The 17,946-nt window shown below is 31.6% G+C and overlaps 1 protein-coding gene and 1 long non-coding RNA gene across 2 annotated transcripts in view; one reads left to right on the top strand and one right to left on the bottom strand.

Annotated features, from left to right (window-relative positions):
• The window catches only part of LOC148278342 (uncharacterized), a 190,347-nt gene that overhangs the window by 2,312 nt on the left and 170,089 nt on the right, over positions 1-17,946 (top strand). The gene's annotated exons all lie outside the window — the stretch shown is intronic.
• Positions 1-17,946, bottom strand: part of LOC148278352 (uncharacterized) — a 27,549-nt gene extending 9,603 nt beyond the window's left edge. The window contains exons 1-13 of the mRNA XM_088231545.1: positions 17,841-17,946; positions 15,216-15,568; positions 10,084-15,126; positions 9,896-10,005; positions 9,667-9,810; positions 8,619-8,806; positions 7,676-7,730; positions 5,997-6,170; positions 4,272-4,509; positions 3,028-3,051; positions 1,691-1,732; positions 1,236-1,326; positions 346-560 (exon numbers count right to left, since the gene is read on the bottom strand). Coding sequence (XP_088087671.1) covers positions 346-560; positions 1,236-1,326; positions 1,691-1,732; positions 3,028-3,051; positions 4,272-4,509; positions 5,997-6,170; positions 7,676-7,730; positions 8,619-8,806; positions 9,667-9,810; positions 9,896-10,005; positions 10,084-15,126; positions 15,216-15,513 — 6,622 coding nt within the window. The 5' untranslated portion in view covers positions 15,514-15,568; positions 17,841-17,946. The remainder of the gene's footprint in view (positions 1-345; positions 561-1,235; positions 1,327-1,690; positions 1,733-3,027; positions 3,052-4,271; positions 4,510-5,996; positions 6,171-7,675; positions 7,731-8,618; positions 8,807-9,666; positions 9,811-9,895; positions 10,006-10,083; positions 15,127-15,215; positions 15,569-17,840) is intronic.

Genomic DNA, 17,946 nt, shown 5'->3' with positions numbered 1-17,946 from the left:
GTGATTTGGCATAAGTAACTGAATAATAAAAAAAATATTTGACAGATGTGATCAAAACAAAATGGCCACCACAGGCCGTCAAAATCTACCCGCGCCATTCATAATTAAAATTTACTCTTGTATGTCAAAAAATGTATCAATAACATTTTTAAAAAAACAAATAAATTCAGACCAAACAAAACATTTGCAATGCAATTTAAAGATTAGTTGGTGAGTTTATGTATTATTTAGAAGCATTGAGCCTTATAAAATATAAAAATAATCTACATTTAATGGAGCAATTTTATGTACACCAAAGTCAGAAGTAATAAAGATACTTCAACAAAAATAAAATAATAGTCTTACCATCCAACAAATCAGCCTCGAATAATTTCAATTGTCGCCATTGTACACCTGAGTGATCAAACCCTGCACTATGGGGTGACTTTGTTGCATTTGCCATATTACAGGACACTTTACTTTCTGGATAATAATCTTCAGCCTCTAATAGACTTAAGGCGCGGTGTGGATTGCATTTCATGTTATGGAAAAGAGGCTCTTCAGAATGGTGTTTTTTAATACTACGAAAAAGAAACAAATATTGTTATTTAGCCATTTTTAAATTCCCGAGCTATTTTCTAGGGCAACAATATATATGTAGTTGGATAATTTATATAGCGCCATTTTTGTGAAAATCACCTCAAGGGCGCTATAGTATATATTTATTCCTTATACCTTAATTAAAATAGAATTTTTATCAACTGAGTTAGAGTAGGAAAATCACAAAATATCACTAAGATTTCCTTGAAATTCTTTCAAAGATAATAAACATATTTAGCATAAAAACTTTAAGACTGACCAAAACTTGAAGATTAAAAAGACTACAAATTTAGTCTTTTTTAAAAATAATTTATTGAAAAAATTGTTAACAAATAAGTATAAAATTAAAAAAGTTTTGAACATACATAATTAATAATAAAGTTTCGACCTCTCTAATAGAGTGAAAACTCGTGTTTAGCGAGGCTTTTAAATAAATATAAAATATTTTTTATTTAAGAACAGTACTCTCTAAGTAATCCATTGCTACCACTATAATCCACTGTTTTTTTTACTAGTTGAAAGCGAAAAATCAGGCTCTATAATTCACTGGTATTTGTTATAAACGGCTTTCTGGTATATTATAATTCTATGGGTGGCGGATTACTGAGAGAGTACTGTGCATATTTTATATTTTGATTATAATTCTGAAGACTTACAAAATTGTATTCCAATTGGAATACATCATCCTTTCTTCGTTGAAACGAGTCGTAAAATCAAATGTGGGGAGTACATTCTTCTGTTCTCCAGCTAAAATCAACAAGAATTTATGTTTGTTAATAAAACTTTAAACTTATAATATAAGAAATCAAACACTGATTTGAGTCTACTGAACACTTTATTTTATTTTTACAAATATAAAAACAAAAATTTCGTGACATTCAATCCATCTAATCTTCACCTTCGTTTGAAAATACCCTAACAAGGCGAAACAATTGTCACGAAATTTTGTTTTTATATTTGTAAAAATAAAATAGTGTTCAGTAGACTAATGTAAATGTAAGTTCTACAAAATAAACACTAAATCAATCAATAAAACTTTAGTTTATCAACATTTTTCAACAAACATTAGTGATTATTTAAAATATTCATTTTTAATGCATTCAAAACCTACCAGTATCATTGCTTGTATCTGCTAGGCTCTGATTAGAGTTATCTGTAATAAAAAATATTTGGATGTAAGATCGTAGAACTTCACTATCAGGATTATCAAAAAAAAAACTTATTTATTGCAACAGAGGGAAAACATTTTTGAGAAGGGATATGGATATCTAGGCATTCACATGGCTTATAAGTTGTCATCGGCTGTTTTAAGTGGTCACTTTACACACTGTGTCACCATTTTGAGTATGTTTAAACATCCCCATTTCCTAAGCTTTTTCTTCTGTTTATTTTGTGAAGTAAAAGAGCTGAAACCTTTATTGATGTGGGTGAGATTCATCTGCTTGAATTATTTCACCTACTAGGCAACGAAAACATTTTTATAAACTTTATAGCAGTTTGCACTCACTTAAACGATTACAGAATTTCTTGCCAATTAATGTTAAGCAAACATTAGTCCAGAGCTTACTTTTTTCACACCTTGACTATGCAGATGTATGTTAACCAGGTGCTAACTCAGAATTACTTGATAAGACCATAAATATACACATAACCGAAAATCGCACGCAACTACACTGGCTCAGTATCAGGCATAGAAGAAACATTCACATTCTATCACTTCTTCACAATATTTTAAATAATCCCACATCGCCTGTTTATCTGAGAGAGCTCTTCCAACCTCTATCACAACACAGAATATCTCTTGTCCTAGTAACGTCAAGATTGAAATGTCACTATCTAAATATTTAAATTGTTCCTTTATCCTTCTTCTTTCCTTCCCATCCCCTCTTCTCTCTTCATAGTATAGTGTTAATTTTTTAAATTTTCATTTTTTTAGTTAATGTTTATTTTAATTTTGTATAAAATCGAAAGATTCAATATGTCCAAGTACTTGTAATTTTCTTAAACTGAACGGTTTGGGTAGGTAGGAAAAAATTCTCGCAAGGCAATATGCTTGCCCTTATATGTATATATATTGTTTATGTTTATAAAGTGTTAAATAAATAAAAAACTTAAATTTTCATTTTTTTTTATACCAGTTATTTAAACAAATAAATGTTGTAGACGAGACTGGATTTTGAACAACAGAGAGGAAAAACATTTTTATTAAGTTTTTTTGAGAGTGGTTTTCAATTCTACGATGTTTTTGTACTTTAGAATAAGTCGAAAGTCGTTTTTATTTTTGAAGAGTATAGACAATGCCTTAATGAGACAAAACGTATCAGATAATGAAAATGGTTTTACAAATAAAAATATTTTGTGAAAATATCTAATTACATTTTATCTTTAAGGTTCAGGAAAAAATGGTGGATAGTTATGATAACAAAAATTTGTAAAAAATGTACTCACTTTTTCTTCGAGAAGCGGATAATTCTGTGAAAAAATAACAATAAAATTATAAAATTATGAGTGCTTTTTAACGAAAAAATATTAAAATTTCATTCAAAATTTGATAATTGAGTGTGGGAGTTATTCTGGGTTATTGTACCGTGTGTCGTTTAAACTCTTTGGTGGCTATTCGGATCGCACTACAGCATCCATCATCATAGCTGAAGAGTGCGAATAACACACAGCATAATAATCCAGAAAAGCATAATGTGCATCTGAACCCCTGCAATAGTTTTTATTACTGAAAGTTGTAGCTTATTCTCCGTAATAGGTATTGTGGAAATAATATCATATATTTACAATAGACTACTGTATTTTTTGGACCATAAGATGCACTTTTTTACTCTAAAAATTCAACCGAAAATTGGGGTGCATCTTATTCGATGTGTCTTATCAACGGAAACATATTTTTTTAATAAAAATTGAAAGATAAATTTTGGGGTGCGTCTTATGGTCCGATGCATCTTATCGTCCACAAAAGACGGTAATATTGGATTTTAACCGTCTTAGGACTGCGTAATTTTTTTATCAATAAATTACCCGCTAAGCCTATATTTTAGAGGCCTCTCAGCAGGTTGAAAATAGCAGATATGGAAAGAGGTTGTGAAAAATACACCATAACACCCTGACCAATTGAGAAATAAAGATTTCTTGGATTTTTTTCTTGCTACTGGCGGGAATCGAACCAGCGATGCCAGTTTCACAGTTAGCCGTTTAACCGACTACGCCACGGTGCGTGTCGAGACATATCTCAACTCAGATGAAGGAATTATTGGAGATGTAGAAATCGAGGCGTTTACCAAAATTATGATTGATCGCTTTACATGCTGTGTAACATTTATCATTCTGCCAAATGTTCAATAAAACCTGGATAAAATAAAAAAAATATCAAGAGTACTCTAGCAGTAGACAATACTATCTGAAAGAATCGATCGCATAAATAATGAATATTACTATAAAAAACTTCACAAGTCATCAGGTCACCCATGGGAAAGTATTGAAAGAAGTGAAAGCACACCTGCGCTATGACTGAGTATATTTATACAACTCCTGAAAAGTGTGTAGATGTGGAAATTAGCAAACAAACATTAGGCAGAATGACAAACGATACACAGTGTGTAAAGCCGTCGCTTGAACCAGTAAAAAAGTTATTTTCTTTATCTCTATTGTATGGTACCTTTAAATGTACAATAAAATCAGTATACTTTTCTTTATATATCTTTCTTCTTCCTCTTCTTCAACATCGTCATCTTCTTCTATGTCATGCGAACTGTCTGAGCTGGACTCCTCCTCTGCGTTACTGTCTGCCCCTGACATGTGATCGGTGTCTGAACTATCCGATTCCTCCGTCGGCAGCAAGAGTTTAGAATGCTTTTCTTTAACATGCTCCGTGATGTTAGACAATGTTGCACATTGAGTCTTGCACACCATACATTCGAAATTCTAAAAAAATTAATAAATTAGGAGAAATAACAAAAAATAATAATATTTCCTGTGAAATAAATCATTAGGGTTTAACCATAGAATTATAATATACCAGAAGGCTCGTAGAACCGAGTTTGCATACATCGCACTGTGTCCAAAGGTTTCTCAATTACCCCCCCCCCCCCCGGCACAACATCGCGCCTGCGTGAAGTGGTCGCGTAATGTTGCCAGACCACGAACAATTATTATCATAACAAAAATATAAGTTAATTTTAGGTACTTTTATTTTACTAAGCAAACGTAAAAAAAAGCATTAAATAATAATTTAGTAATTAATTTTAATTAATACAGTTTAATATTATACTTAGGCTTATAAATAGAAAACCGGATAAAAAACTTGGCTACTCTGGCAATATTAACAAAAGGTCCGCCTTTTTTTATTTAACAATCTGACAAGCGGTAAGATAATCAAATTCTTAAATAATATTATTTGTAATTTCGCTACTTACACATGAAATGTGATCCCACCCTATTCCCATTTCCCAGCTTCATTTGACACTTAAGAACGACACAACATGGCGTAATTGAGTTTTAAGTTGGCAGTTGCGTACTAAGCGACATCTACAGAGTAACTAATGGCCAAAACATAAAAATACTCATTTATGAGTAGTTTTGTCGGCTTCAGTTTGATGATCGTATGCGGTTTCTGGACTGTTATAATTCTATGGGTTTAACATTTTTTTTTAATAAACAAAAATTTATGATAATCTTAGTATTTGTTGTCACCAATGGCTTGTTTGACATGGGCATATTACACCCGTCAGAGAATGGTAATCGGACAGACTCCATGCTAACAGATTAGTTTTAATCCAATGTGGGGTGTGGCCAATAGAAGATGTTGACGGTGGAGTAGATAAGAACATTGTACTTCGCAAAACTAACCGCATGTGAGTTATGATTATTGTGCAATAATCTTCGTGTTGTATCATTGAGCGACAAGATCTCTGCTTTATCACTGTGATATTAATTTTCACTGACTTAAGCCCAACTGCAACTTAAAATCTATTGGAAGAAATTTATCTTAAAACTATTCCACAAAAAAACATCATAAGCGGCATCACTGGAATCTTAAGTCAATATTTAATATTTTTATGCTGTTGATATTTTTGATTATGAGATTATGCCATATAGAAATATTTTGATCATGTACTACATCATTGTCATCATCATTCCCTTTCCGAACCTAATAGTGCATAGGGCACTGCATTGGTACACCAATCGCAACATATCTTGATATTTTTTGTTGCATGAAGGTAAGATGATCAGTCTAACGCTTCGGGTACCAGTCCAGGGACCATGAAATATTCTAGTGAAAAAACAACCTATTAAATCAATATTTCGTATTAACCATGCCGAGAATCGAACCCGAGACCTCTTGCATGGACCATTACGCCACGAGGCCGTCAGAAGTACTACAATATAATATATGACATATAACTATATACCTTAGATGGCATCTGTTTACAGGTAGAAATATAATGTTTCTGCATTTTGTCAAAATCTGTTTCATTGTGACCGCATCGAGCACAAGTTGCGTAGTTACGAGCAGCCAGTTGCTTCTTCCAGGAGAAGCTTGTTAACCCCACTATACGGCCATTCCAGGGTTTTTTGTAGAAATCCTTAAAGTGAACATTATTTTTAGAGATTTATCATTCGAATGAAAATACATAATTGAATGCATTTGTGTTATATTAGAAAAACCGAATTAAAAAATGAATTTGAATACAAACATAGGGCCTTACTTATAAACCTGGTATAAAATTACGCCTAGGCATAGTGATAGAATAAAGAAAGTATAGTAAAAATTCTTACTTATAAACCTCGCATAAAGTCATACCCTGTATAAAGCTGGGATAGTGACCATAGAAACATATTCCACTTTTATACCTATGACCGACGTGATATAACACTGGAATAAGCCTACGATGTGTCATCTGTCACATTGTACTGTAGTAAAATGGATTGCATTTATCTCAAATTAAAATTTTAAAAAAACATGCTGTCTTTTTGGAGATTTTAAAGTAAAATATTGATTGTAAATGTAAAAATGGCCATCAAATTTACATTTCATTCCGATCAATTTTAATTGGCGTTTGTTTTGAAAATGATCCTGGTTATATTTTACAGTATTTATACATAAAAGATTTATTATATTACTGAAAATATATGCGTCTAAACATTTATCGAAGGCATATTTTATTTTGTTACATTTCAGTGTGTAATTATTTTTTTTGGGACTAATGTCAATTTGTGCGTGGTGTAGTATCTATGAATCGTATTTCATCAATTATTTACATTGAATATTCTTCTTCAAAAGTCCATGACGCTCAAAAAATATAGTTAATTTACAGGTTATTCTTTTAGAAGAAATTCCAAGTCTTAAACACTACAATAAAAAATAAAAAACATTCATAAATAAATATCATTATCATTTTTGATTGACTTGGATTTTGTAAGTCACGCTTGAGATTTGTTTGGTTAATTTTGTTTTGTTACTAATACTAATACGATATTAGTATTTGTTACTGCACATGCACACGCAGCTTGTTCATAAATGTATGCAGAAATGTGGCATGCTCAAAAAATAAACGATGGAATAAGCTTAGTATAGTTGTACTAGGTCGTAAATATTTTTACAAGTAACCTTTTTCTTATAGCGGTTATAAATAGTTACGCCGGGTATAAGGAAAACTAATAAGTAAGGCCCATAGTTGTTGTACTGAACAAATTAAAATAGTAGTTTCAGAGCGAATGAATTAATTCAACTACATATATCAATTGACGAATTGCTTCAAATTCACACAGAATGAAAATTAGTACAATTGATTATTTGAATTGATTTGAATGTGGATATATTGCTGCAACATCATACCGAATGCAGATAAACCAATCAACAATGGACAAATTATTAAAAATCCACACAGAATAAATTCATTCAAATGATCATTTGATTATTAAATTCATTTGATTTAATTTTAACGCTTAATATTTAACTGTATATTAAAGAAATAAATAATTATACTGATTAAAAATTATAATTATGGATGATTTACAAAGTGCAATTTTCATCAAAAATCAACTCAAGAGTCATGTACAACAAATAAAAACTGTTCTACTAACTTACCGAAACATGTGGCATAATGATTTCAGACTTCAATTTCTTCAGCGTTTCTCCAGCCCTGGAAATTGGATAAAAAGTTTTAATTAAAATACTGAACAAGTTATCTCAACAAACGACCCACTTAGTTCGGGTTTGTCATTTAGTCAACTAAAATGCAACTTAATATAAAAAAAATATATATAGCAACAGAAAGTCGTTAATGTGAAAAATTTCTATAATAATAATCGTCTTCATCAAACCCTTATCCGCATCCAATGGTGTGTAGGGCACTACATTGGTAAAGTAAATGCAGCGTATCTCAATCATATGTTACTGAAAGGCAAGGTGATCAGTCTTACGCTTCGGGTGCCAGTCCAGGGACAATGAAATAATGCAGTGTAAAACCACCTTATAAACAAATATTTCATGTCACCCTTCCCAGGAATTAAACCCGGGACCTCAAGCATGGTAGGCGAATGTACCGACCACTACACTACGAGGCGGACTTATCCCCTGTCGATTTTCCTTTTTAAGACTTTTATCTGAGAGTAGCCATTGTGTCAAAAACATCGTCCAGGATTCTGATCTTTTTTCACACAGACTGTAATTTATGTATTTATTTGACAGACTTATGCAGTCCATTCTAACGATGGTAAATACAATTTCTTATAATAAATACAGGCACTAATAAAATAAAATTCAACTAAATAAAATTAAAGCTAGAACAATAAAATAAAAATTACTACCTCAAGACAAGATCCGGTCTATCTTAGTGATTTTTTAAATCTATAAAGACTTACACCAAAAAAGTCCAGATCTTGTCTCGAGTTTACAATACGAATAATAAATGTTTAAAATATCAATGTCAAATACACTCGTGACAAAATAACAAATAGGTCAAATTAAAATGAAGCTCAGAAAATATAACAGGAGGGAAAAAATGGAATGCTTCTGATCTGATACATACGATTCAGCTGCTTTTCTTTTTTTTCTTTCGCCACTTTCCGAAATCAGAGGTGTCTCCACCACAGGTTCTTTCTTTTTGATTTCTACCACAGCAGGAACACGAGTATGATTAATCATGTGCACTTTTAAACTCTGGGGGAGCATCACCCGATTACAAACGGGGCATGGTTGTCGAAGAGCATCTATTTCCTGCAAATCCAATCAAAGATTTAAAAAAAAATTCACATGGTAAGCTTACTAGAGATAGTTAAGAGAAATCACAGTCTGACTTTTCTTCAAACAAACATATTCCAGTATTTTTTTCCTGGATTACAGTACTAGAGCGATGATTTTGTTACACACTATAGAAATTTCCCACTAGCATGTCTGTATCGCTTTATTTAATTGATAAATTGTTTCTTATGGGAGCTAGGACCATCCAAAAACTTATAAAAATACCCAGTTTTGTCTACCGTGTTTAGAAGTATGGTATACAAATATGATGAATTTTTTTGAAAAACGCAAAAGGTACTGACAGAAAATTTTATTCCGATACTCTTTCTTTAAAACAAAAATTGGTTCAGTTTTGGGGTACGGAAATCGGGAATACGACTTAGATTTTGTCAATTTTAGTTAGGTATAATCAGTCTTTTTTGCGTATTTTTTGTCGACTATTGATATTTCTGACTGGTACTTAATCCACAGATGATTTTTACAGCTCATTTGTTTTAAAACTAGAAATAACTCTTATAAAAAGACGTTCCAGAAAAGTGCATCACTCTACCTTAACTGGACTTAACAAAGTAGCCTTAGAATTGTGGTCGCACAAAACTTTAATGGAAATCCTAAGCCAAGATTATCATAGAAAAGCAAACAAAAGAAAACCTTTCACATATAATAATATATTGTGCAAAACGTCCCGTATAAGCAATGACCAGTTCCTTAAATTTTATATCTGAATCAGGAACCTTTTTAATATAAAGTTGGCATGGTCGCATGACCACGTTATATATAAAGAAATTCAAAAATATGTATGCATATTATTGATAAAAACTCATTACTCAACTCACCTCATCTGTTTTTTGACAAATAGAAATGTGGGAAAGGTATCCTACAACAGAAGCCCGATACTCTCCACACGTATTGCAGACTAAATTGATTCTCTTTTTTGCATTGGTTAATGCTTGTATTACTACTGACTCATTGTTGATATCCTGTGTGATTTAAACAGAAACATGAGGTAAAGATAAAGTGAACAGAATATGCATTTGAATATAAAATAAAAAGTCTCAAACTTACTAAAGGCGTGTCTCCCTGAATCCAAGCGAGGTATTTATGGACATATAAATTATGATCATCCCATTTTTGTTTCTTAACTCTCAAAGAACACACAGCACAAATCACCCCATCTGAAAATTTAAAATCTATTAAAATATCTAAATTTTCATAAATCATGTACTCATTGATTATCTCCATTTAAAACATACTTTTTCCTTGATATTCCATATTTACTTCTATCGGAACAGGCTCTATGGGTCCAATCAATTGACACTTTTTCGGTGGTCTTCCTCGATGTTTTCTGGGAGCTACTGACTGGCCTCGAGTTTTTATTGCTGAAAGTGGACAGTCATCATCCGAATCTTTTACATTCATTTCACATGTGTTATTGAGAAGGTTGGGTTCTTCAACAATACTATTTAACTCGCTCTCTTCTTGAAATACATTAGCTGGTAATTCAACTTCATTCGAATTCTCTACACAAGGATTTGGAAGTTCAGTGCTATTTTTTGAAATTTTTATTAGTTCATCACTATTTTCATTTTTAGATAATTTTTGAGGTATTTCATCGGTCAATTTGTTTGGCAAAGATTGCATAATGTCGGAATGAAGAATTTCATTTATGTTTTCCAGATCTTGGTTTCTAGATGGACTATTGTCATCGTAAGGATTTAATGCGTCTATTACATGATCGTCCAAATGTGATACTGAAATATCCTCACTTATGATAGACCTACAATCCATAGAATCGTTGAGTTCATCAGTATCATTATGTTGAGATGGTGGGTATATAATATTCTCTTCGTTTATATTTCCCGTTTCTAAAAAAGATTCATCTATATTTTCAAAATTACTATCAATATTACTGTCAACAACCGGTTGGAGATATGCATTTGTAAATTCTTCCATATTACCAGGTGTTGTTTTGCTCATTTGACGATCATCGGTAAATGAGACCGAATTAATTTGAGTCAATTGATTAACCTCAGCATCTGTGATATCATTTGTTACATTTTCGGCATTCTCAATATCAATATGATATTCATTACTAGGAGATTCACTTGGGGTTAGAGTGTGGTTTTTATCAATATTTTCATTGAAATATTTTTTATTATCTAGAGATTCAGTAATCTCTTCTTTATCTAGTTTGTAAATATCTTCAATATTAGTGAGTGTTTCTGTTTTTTCAGTTTGTTCAATTCGGGAGATTGCTATTATATCAGACTCGCAATATTTATTCAATCCAATTTCTACGTCAGTGTCATTTCGTTTGTCCTTCTGCAAAGTCCTTTGAGACGTTAGTGATTTCTTCTTTAAATACGTCTGTATGGCAGAAGGAATGTTTTTCTTTCTTTTTCTAGTTCCTTTTACTTCACTATTTGTATTACAAGTCGGAACGTTTTCTACATGAATATCACTTGTGATAGATGCAACATTGTCAGTGACATTATCTTCCCGGTTCTTACTTGCAATGGAAGGATTTAGAATAACATGTTCTAAAATAATTGAATTTACATTATCAGTATTATTTTCCTTTTCTATAACTTCTTCGATAATGTGATTTGTTTCGATTGATTCACCAGCAAGACATTTTTTTTGCAATAGATGATAAGAAGCGACTGTCTCTAAATAAGTTGATCGAACACGTTCTATTATACTTTTTTTTGGAGGCCTACAAACAAACTTTCCCTGATCAGACAATATTGGTGCCAATTCACTAATTTCAATACCCATACGCTCGGACTCCTCTTTAGAACATACTGAGTCATGGAGCTTTGGCAGTTTATTTGCTTGAATTGATTCCAAAATAGATTTTTCTTTACTTAAATCAACGTTTTCAGTAATTTGGGACTCTAAACTATTTTCATTGCCATCAGAAATATTATTAACTTGTACATCTACAGTACTGTTTTCTAATGTGTCAATTAAAATACATTCTATTTTATCTTCTTCACAAGGGAAAGAATCAGATTTTTTTGTCATTTCGGTAGATTCAATAGCTATTGCTGAAAATAATTTATTACTTTTCCAATCTTGCGAATATATAATTTCATGTTTTTGTATTTCATCCTGATTTGAAAGACGATTTTCCTTTATTTTATTAAAATTATCTGAAAAACTGTTTAAATTTGTATCTTTGTTACTATTTTCTAGCGCTTCAATCAAAACAGATTCTTGATCATCATCTTCACAAGTGACAGGATCGGACTGTTTTACTGTTGTAGTAGATTCCACAGTAATAACTGAAAATAATTTATTACTTTTTCCATGTTGTGAATTCATAATAACATTTTCATGTATCTCATTATCATTTGGAAAATCCTTTTCATTTATCTTATTAGATTGATCAGAAAAATTGCATAATATCATAATTTCAGAATCTTTCAAACATTCCTGTGAAGTAGGAAATACTTGATGGAGATCATTTTGATGATCCTGCAATAAAATGTTCTTCCTGCTAAACCTTTTCTTTGGTATAGTTTTGCTAAAGGTATTATCAGGTGTCAATATACTGTCAATCTCTTCACAATTGACAGACGGTAATTTAGTATTGTTTGCTACTTTATTATTAACATCAAAAGAAAGGTTTCCCACTCCAATATTTATAACATGATCTTGACTAGTTGAAGGTACTGACGAATGTACATCTTGCTTTAAAGATGCACTGTCACAAATATTTAGAATTAATAAATCATCATTATTCTTTCTTTCATTTGATATGTCTCTGGGTAGTAAATAGTCCATTTCAAAATCATACTTCAAAACATCCATCATAACTTCAACTTGCGCCGAACTATTATCATTACTTTGTGAGATTGGAAGATCTATAAGTTGTGTGTCGATAAATTTATCCCTCTTTTTTCTTGTGTATGTTTTTAGAGAGCTCTGAGGTTGAGTTAGGGGTACATATCTATTTTGTTTTGTGGAACATTGCTGTTGAAAAATAAAACTTTCCGGCGGTTCGTAAATTGAGTGAGAAAGTAAAGGTCCCTTTTCATTCAAGTCACACATAGTGTCTTCAAATAAGCGATGATCAATGTCAATTGATTCTTTAATGTCTTCATATGCATCGTGCACAAACGTAGAAAAAGATGGTTCAGCATTTTCAGTAGATATATCATTTTTGCATCCATCAATAATATTAATTGTGGAATCAGAAACTGAATTTTGAAAGGTCTTTTTGGTCTTGATACATTTTTTCAAATACACATTTTTGCATTGGCCAGTGAATGGTGTTCCATCAAATGAGTCTTTTCCACCGGGTTCCTCAACACCGTGCATCATTTCATCTCGAAGTGTTACAATTTCTTGTACATTTTTATCTCCCGAATCCCGCTTTTTAGTGATCTGAGTTTCAGCCTGATTGTCACTCGCATTAAATGTTTTGTCTTTGAACTGTTTCAAATAATTTGCAATTTTATTAATACTCTCTGTTTTGTTGGGAGCAGTCACCACAGCCTTATCTGATTTTAATTGTTTGTTTTGTTGGCTTTTGACAACATTAATTTGACTTTTAAATTTATCATGAAGAGATTCACTATAATTGACAACTTTATTTTTAATATCGCATTTTCCTAACCCAATGGGTTTTATTGATGGTGATAAAGTTTTTTCTATTAAAGGCAGAATTCTTGTTTTCTTATGTAATTGATTATCCAGTGTACTGGCAGATTGCAATGGTTCTTTAATAGAACTATGCTTGATTACACATTTGGGACTATATTTTAGAGGTGTATAAACTCTCATATCTTTCTTGTTGACTTTATCCGTCTGTAATGAAGACACGGCCACTAAAGGTTTTGTATTTACAGGCAAGGGCGAAGGATGCTTTTCCGACTCTTGTATTTTGACATTTCTTTCGTTACGTGTTTCCTGATTAACTTTATTAGAAACAGAAACTTCACCCATATTTCGGAAGGAATCTGTATTACTCAAATTATTTATAAGAGGTGAGTTTTCAGAAATATCATTCATGTTTTGCTCTGTGAAACTATTAGATTGTTGTGGATATTCCATATTTTGATCAAAAGAATTTAAAAACAATTCAAGATTCTTATGGATAATATTAGAATTTGGAGAGTTGCAACTATCAGCGAGCATATATTTTTTCAGCGTAGAGGCGGGAGAAATTATTTCAAAAGGAGGTAAAACTTGATTAATCGGAATGTAAGTCAGTTGCTGTCTATCGTGTGACGAAACCAAAGTTGGTGGTAATTCATTAACAACTTGCATCGGACAATAATACGATGGTTGGCTTTCAATATTCCCCGAATTTGTTTCTTTATGCAAGAGATCCAAATCAACATTCAACAAATCGACCTTTTCAATTTCATCTGAATTCACATCTTCGATGATATAATCGAACGTCTCATCATTGCTCCCAGAAATATCAACATTTATATCACTCTCTAAAGAATTGTCATTCTCCAAATCAACGGAAAAGGGATGTGGTAAAACAGCTAGAGACGCATTTTCAATAATCTGAGCGGGATTGACGTCTTGCGAAGCTGAGTATATCTTAGATGATTCAGTACTTAGGTACTGCATATTTACTGCTGGAGAATTTTGATCAGAATTAATGGTGTAGTATTGTTGGGAAATAACTGGAATGTCACTCTCAGCATATGCATTATCAACAAATTCATACCTAACTTCGTTGACAATATTATGATTCATGAAGTGACCATTTTCTTGCCGTACCTCAGATATAACATTATCATTCCCTTTTGAGTCATCATGCATTGTTTTGGAAACATTATTTGAAAATGAATTTGCATTAGAACTTACATTTAGGGGAGTTTGTTCTTTTGCAACATTATCACTGGAGACTTTTGTGCAAACATAATTTGTTCCCTGATTAGAGATTGCTGAGTGCAAAGTTTCAGGAATTTTTTTATAACCAGAAATATAGTGGGAAATATCTTCCCCGGGGCTCATTATCATTGATGATGTAACATAAGAAACAGTTTCCATATTAGTAGAATAATTGTTTTTCACTGGTGATTCTGGTTTTGAAAAACTCAAATTTTGCGGCGTATTAGAAGGCTTCGGAGAGTCTGGCTGGACAAGAGTTATTGCGCAGTTTGTTTTATTCTTAAAAGACTTTTCAGCCAAAATATTTGAATCACTATTAATTTTATTGATTGGTAGAACAGGGAAATTCTTTTTTGTAAGTTTATCGTGCAAAGTTTTTTTGACATTTACCAAATCCTTATCAGTTTTTGATGATTCTTTAGGAGTTTGCGGGCAACCTAAAATTATTTTAAAAAACATAAATACTTATTGATATTATAAAATTAATAAATCAATTTTTTAAAAAACCATTTTTGAATTGACGTACGTTTCTTTTTCTGGGGAATACCATCACTTGCGGTATTTATTTTTAAACTTCCTATGTTTATTCCCATCTTTTTCAGAATTGCGGGAGATAGGACGAATACTTGCGCTTTAGGGGGAATTTCACTCTTTTTACTTGTACTTGCAGCCACTGGAATTGTTGCTGGACTTTTGCCTGGGTTTGGTTCAGGGGATTTTACTGACGCTGCAATTTCTATTTTTGTATTAGAGGGAGGAACTCTCTTCCTGACAGTGTTGACACTCGGCACCAATCTCCTCCGTCTATCTTTTGTTTCTGACATTTTTTATTTATCACTTTTTAGCTCAAAAATGTTAAGTAAATACTCTACCAACATCCTGGAAATAAAAAATAAAACATCAAATAACATTTTAATTTAATATATCGTGAGCATACTGGCAAAAAATATAAACTTGAAAATATGCAGATTTTACTTGAGGATGCAGTTTTGTAAAGTTTTCAACGCTTTACAAACTGGTTAAGTTAAATCATATACCGGGTATTTTATTCATGCTAAAAGCTTTAAATAACTTAATATAAAATTAAAAAACGGAAAAATTTAAAACATGTTCTTAAATGAGCACTTAACATCTCACTTTATTTAAATAGATATGAAAGAGTAAAATTGGAACAAAACTTAAATGCTTGAATTCTCAAAAAAGAGATTTGAGAGTTAAAAGTATTTAACTCTCGAGGGAATAAAGCTGCCAAAGCTGCTTGCGATATTTGCGCAGTGAGGGGGGAAGATGCTATGTTTGGAAAAAATGGACACAACTTATGTTAACACCAACAAATTAGTCAATAGCCTATTACCCTTCATTATTTCACAACAAATTAAATATCGTATGAATGACATACGATATTTAAGTAAATTATTGTATGGATAACATACAATATTTTACGTAAGAATTATTTGAAACTATACATATGGGTAACATACTGTCGGTTCCTATATATCATCAAATCTGCATTTTGCGAGGTTTACGGGAGAACAAAACCAATTATTTTTTTTAATTACCTAGCTATCAGATACTGTAGAATTGCCAAACATGTGTCTATTGTATTTCAAAATGAAGATTCGATAGTATACCTAGGGAATGGTCCCTTGTGAGAATCAAATAATTATTGTATCACTGGTGATACAATAATTATTTGATACTCACAAACAATGTACATCAGGGGTGCTCAAACGGTCGATCGCGGATGCTTTTTGTGCGGAAAACTAATATCTATGCCACGATACACCCTACCTAGACGACAATTCTGCATCACACATACTTGCAGTCTCTCAGAGTCAGTCGATCGTAGTTTAACGATCGATCGTAGTAGATCGCCAGCAGTTCAGTTTGAGCAGCCCTGATGTACATAATCATAAGAATCACTAACGATAATATACGTTGTTATTCTGTATATTATAATGCATATAAAATATTAGTATTAAAATCAACCAAATATAATATAGTTAACTGATTTGTTTTATCAAGCATTTTGCCGTCTTTCATACACATATGGGTGATGGTTATTGTACAATAAATCTGTTGATGTTTCAACTGTACATACTGTAGATTAAGTTTTTAAGGAGAAACCATATTTATGTGCTCCAGTTAGCTTAATCCTTTAATTTTTACATAAGCGGGATTCATTTCGGAAAAAATATACATAAAATGCTATAATAATACAGACATCATTGACATTACAACTGATATTTACGCCGCTTCCAGTCATGTCTTTCGTCCCGCAAGAATTATCGCAAGATTTCACACAATAGTATACTTTCTGCAAAATTATAAGATACGACAATATGTGTCCCAAAAAAATGTTAAATGATTTAAATTTTTTTTTTTTTGTACTAATTACATAATATTTTTAAAAATACATTAAAAACTCAAAATCAACAATTTGTGAGTTACGACATTATACATAGGAGAGGTCGATTTCCGGATAACATCGGACACTCATCAATCCAGATAATTAGAGTTTCACTATATTTCAACATATATTTTTTAAAAGTATAAATTATATTTTATATTATGTACTACGTAAATGTGATTTTTTAAATGCCAAATAAAAAAGTTATAAACAAGAAAAAGACAAAACCCTAAAAAATCTATCAGAATAGAGATTACTGTATTTTGGAAATTGAATTTCTTTAAAAATATATACTAAATAGAATAAAAATAAAACTTTTAACATTGAACATTTTAATCCAATTACTCGAGCTTTAAAAAAAAACATTTCAAATGTATTAGTTTAAATAAACATTAGCACTATATAGGCATAATGTGGGATTTGAACCCAGGACCCACCTTTGACAGAACACCACACAAAATGAAACACCCTAACCACTCTACCACCAGACAAAAACTGTAAGCGATAGAAAACAATAATAAATTAATCATTCATATTTTATATTATACTTATCAACGTAAATGCAGTTTCGATTTGGAAAAGTAAGGTATCATTCGCAAATCTGTAGATTGTCAAACTACGTGTAATTTTTTCAACACTTAAAACTCACGTGTTATCCTAAACACATGTTATTTGACACATCCAAAATACAAAACACAAAACTTTTTGAAAATAAAAAAAAATAGTTTAAAAAAAATTTACCATCATATGGAATCGAACTCGGGTTCTTTAAATCAAATTAGCACGCTTTCGGAACCTAGCACTTGCATCTCCTTTCGCTTTTGGCTTCAATTTATTTTTTGTAAAA

The sequence above is a fragment of the Micrasema longulum genome, unplaced genomic scaffold (genome assembly GCF_059751315.1).
Source record: "Micrasema longulum isolate JH-2025_06_02 unplaced genomic scaffold, ASM5975131v1 h1tg000889l, whole genome shotgun sequence".
Lineage (NCBI taxonomy): Eukaryota > Metazoa > Arthropoda > Insecta > Trichoptera > Brachycentridae > Micrasema > Micrasema longulum.
The sequence above is the reverse complement of the archived record's forward strand: the minus strand, read 5'-3'. Positions and strand labels throughout refer to the sequence as shown.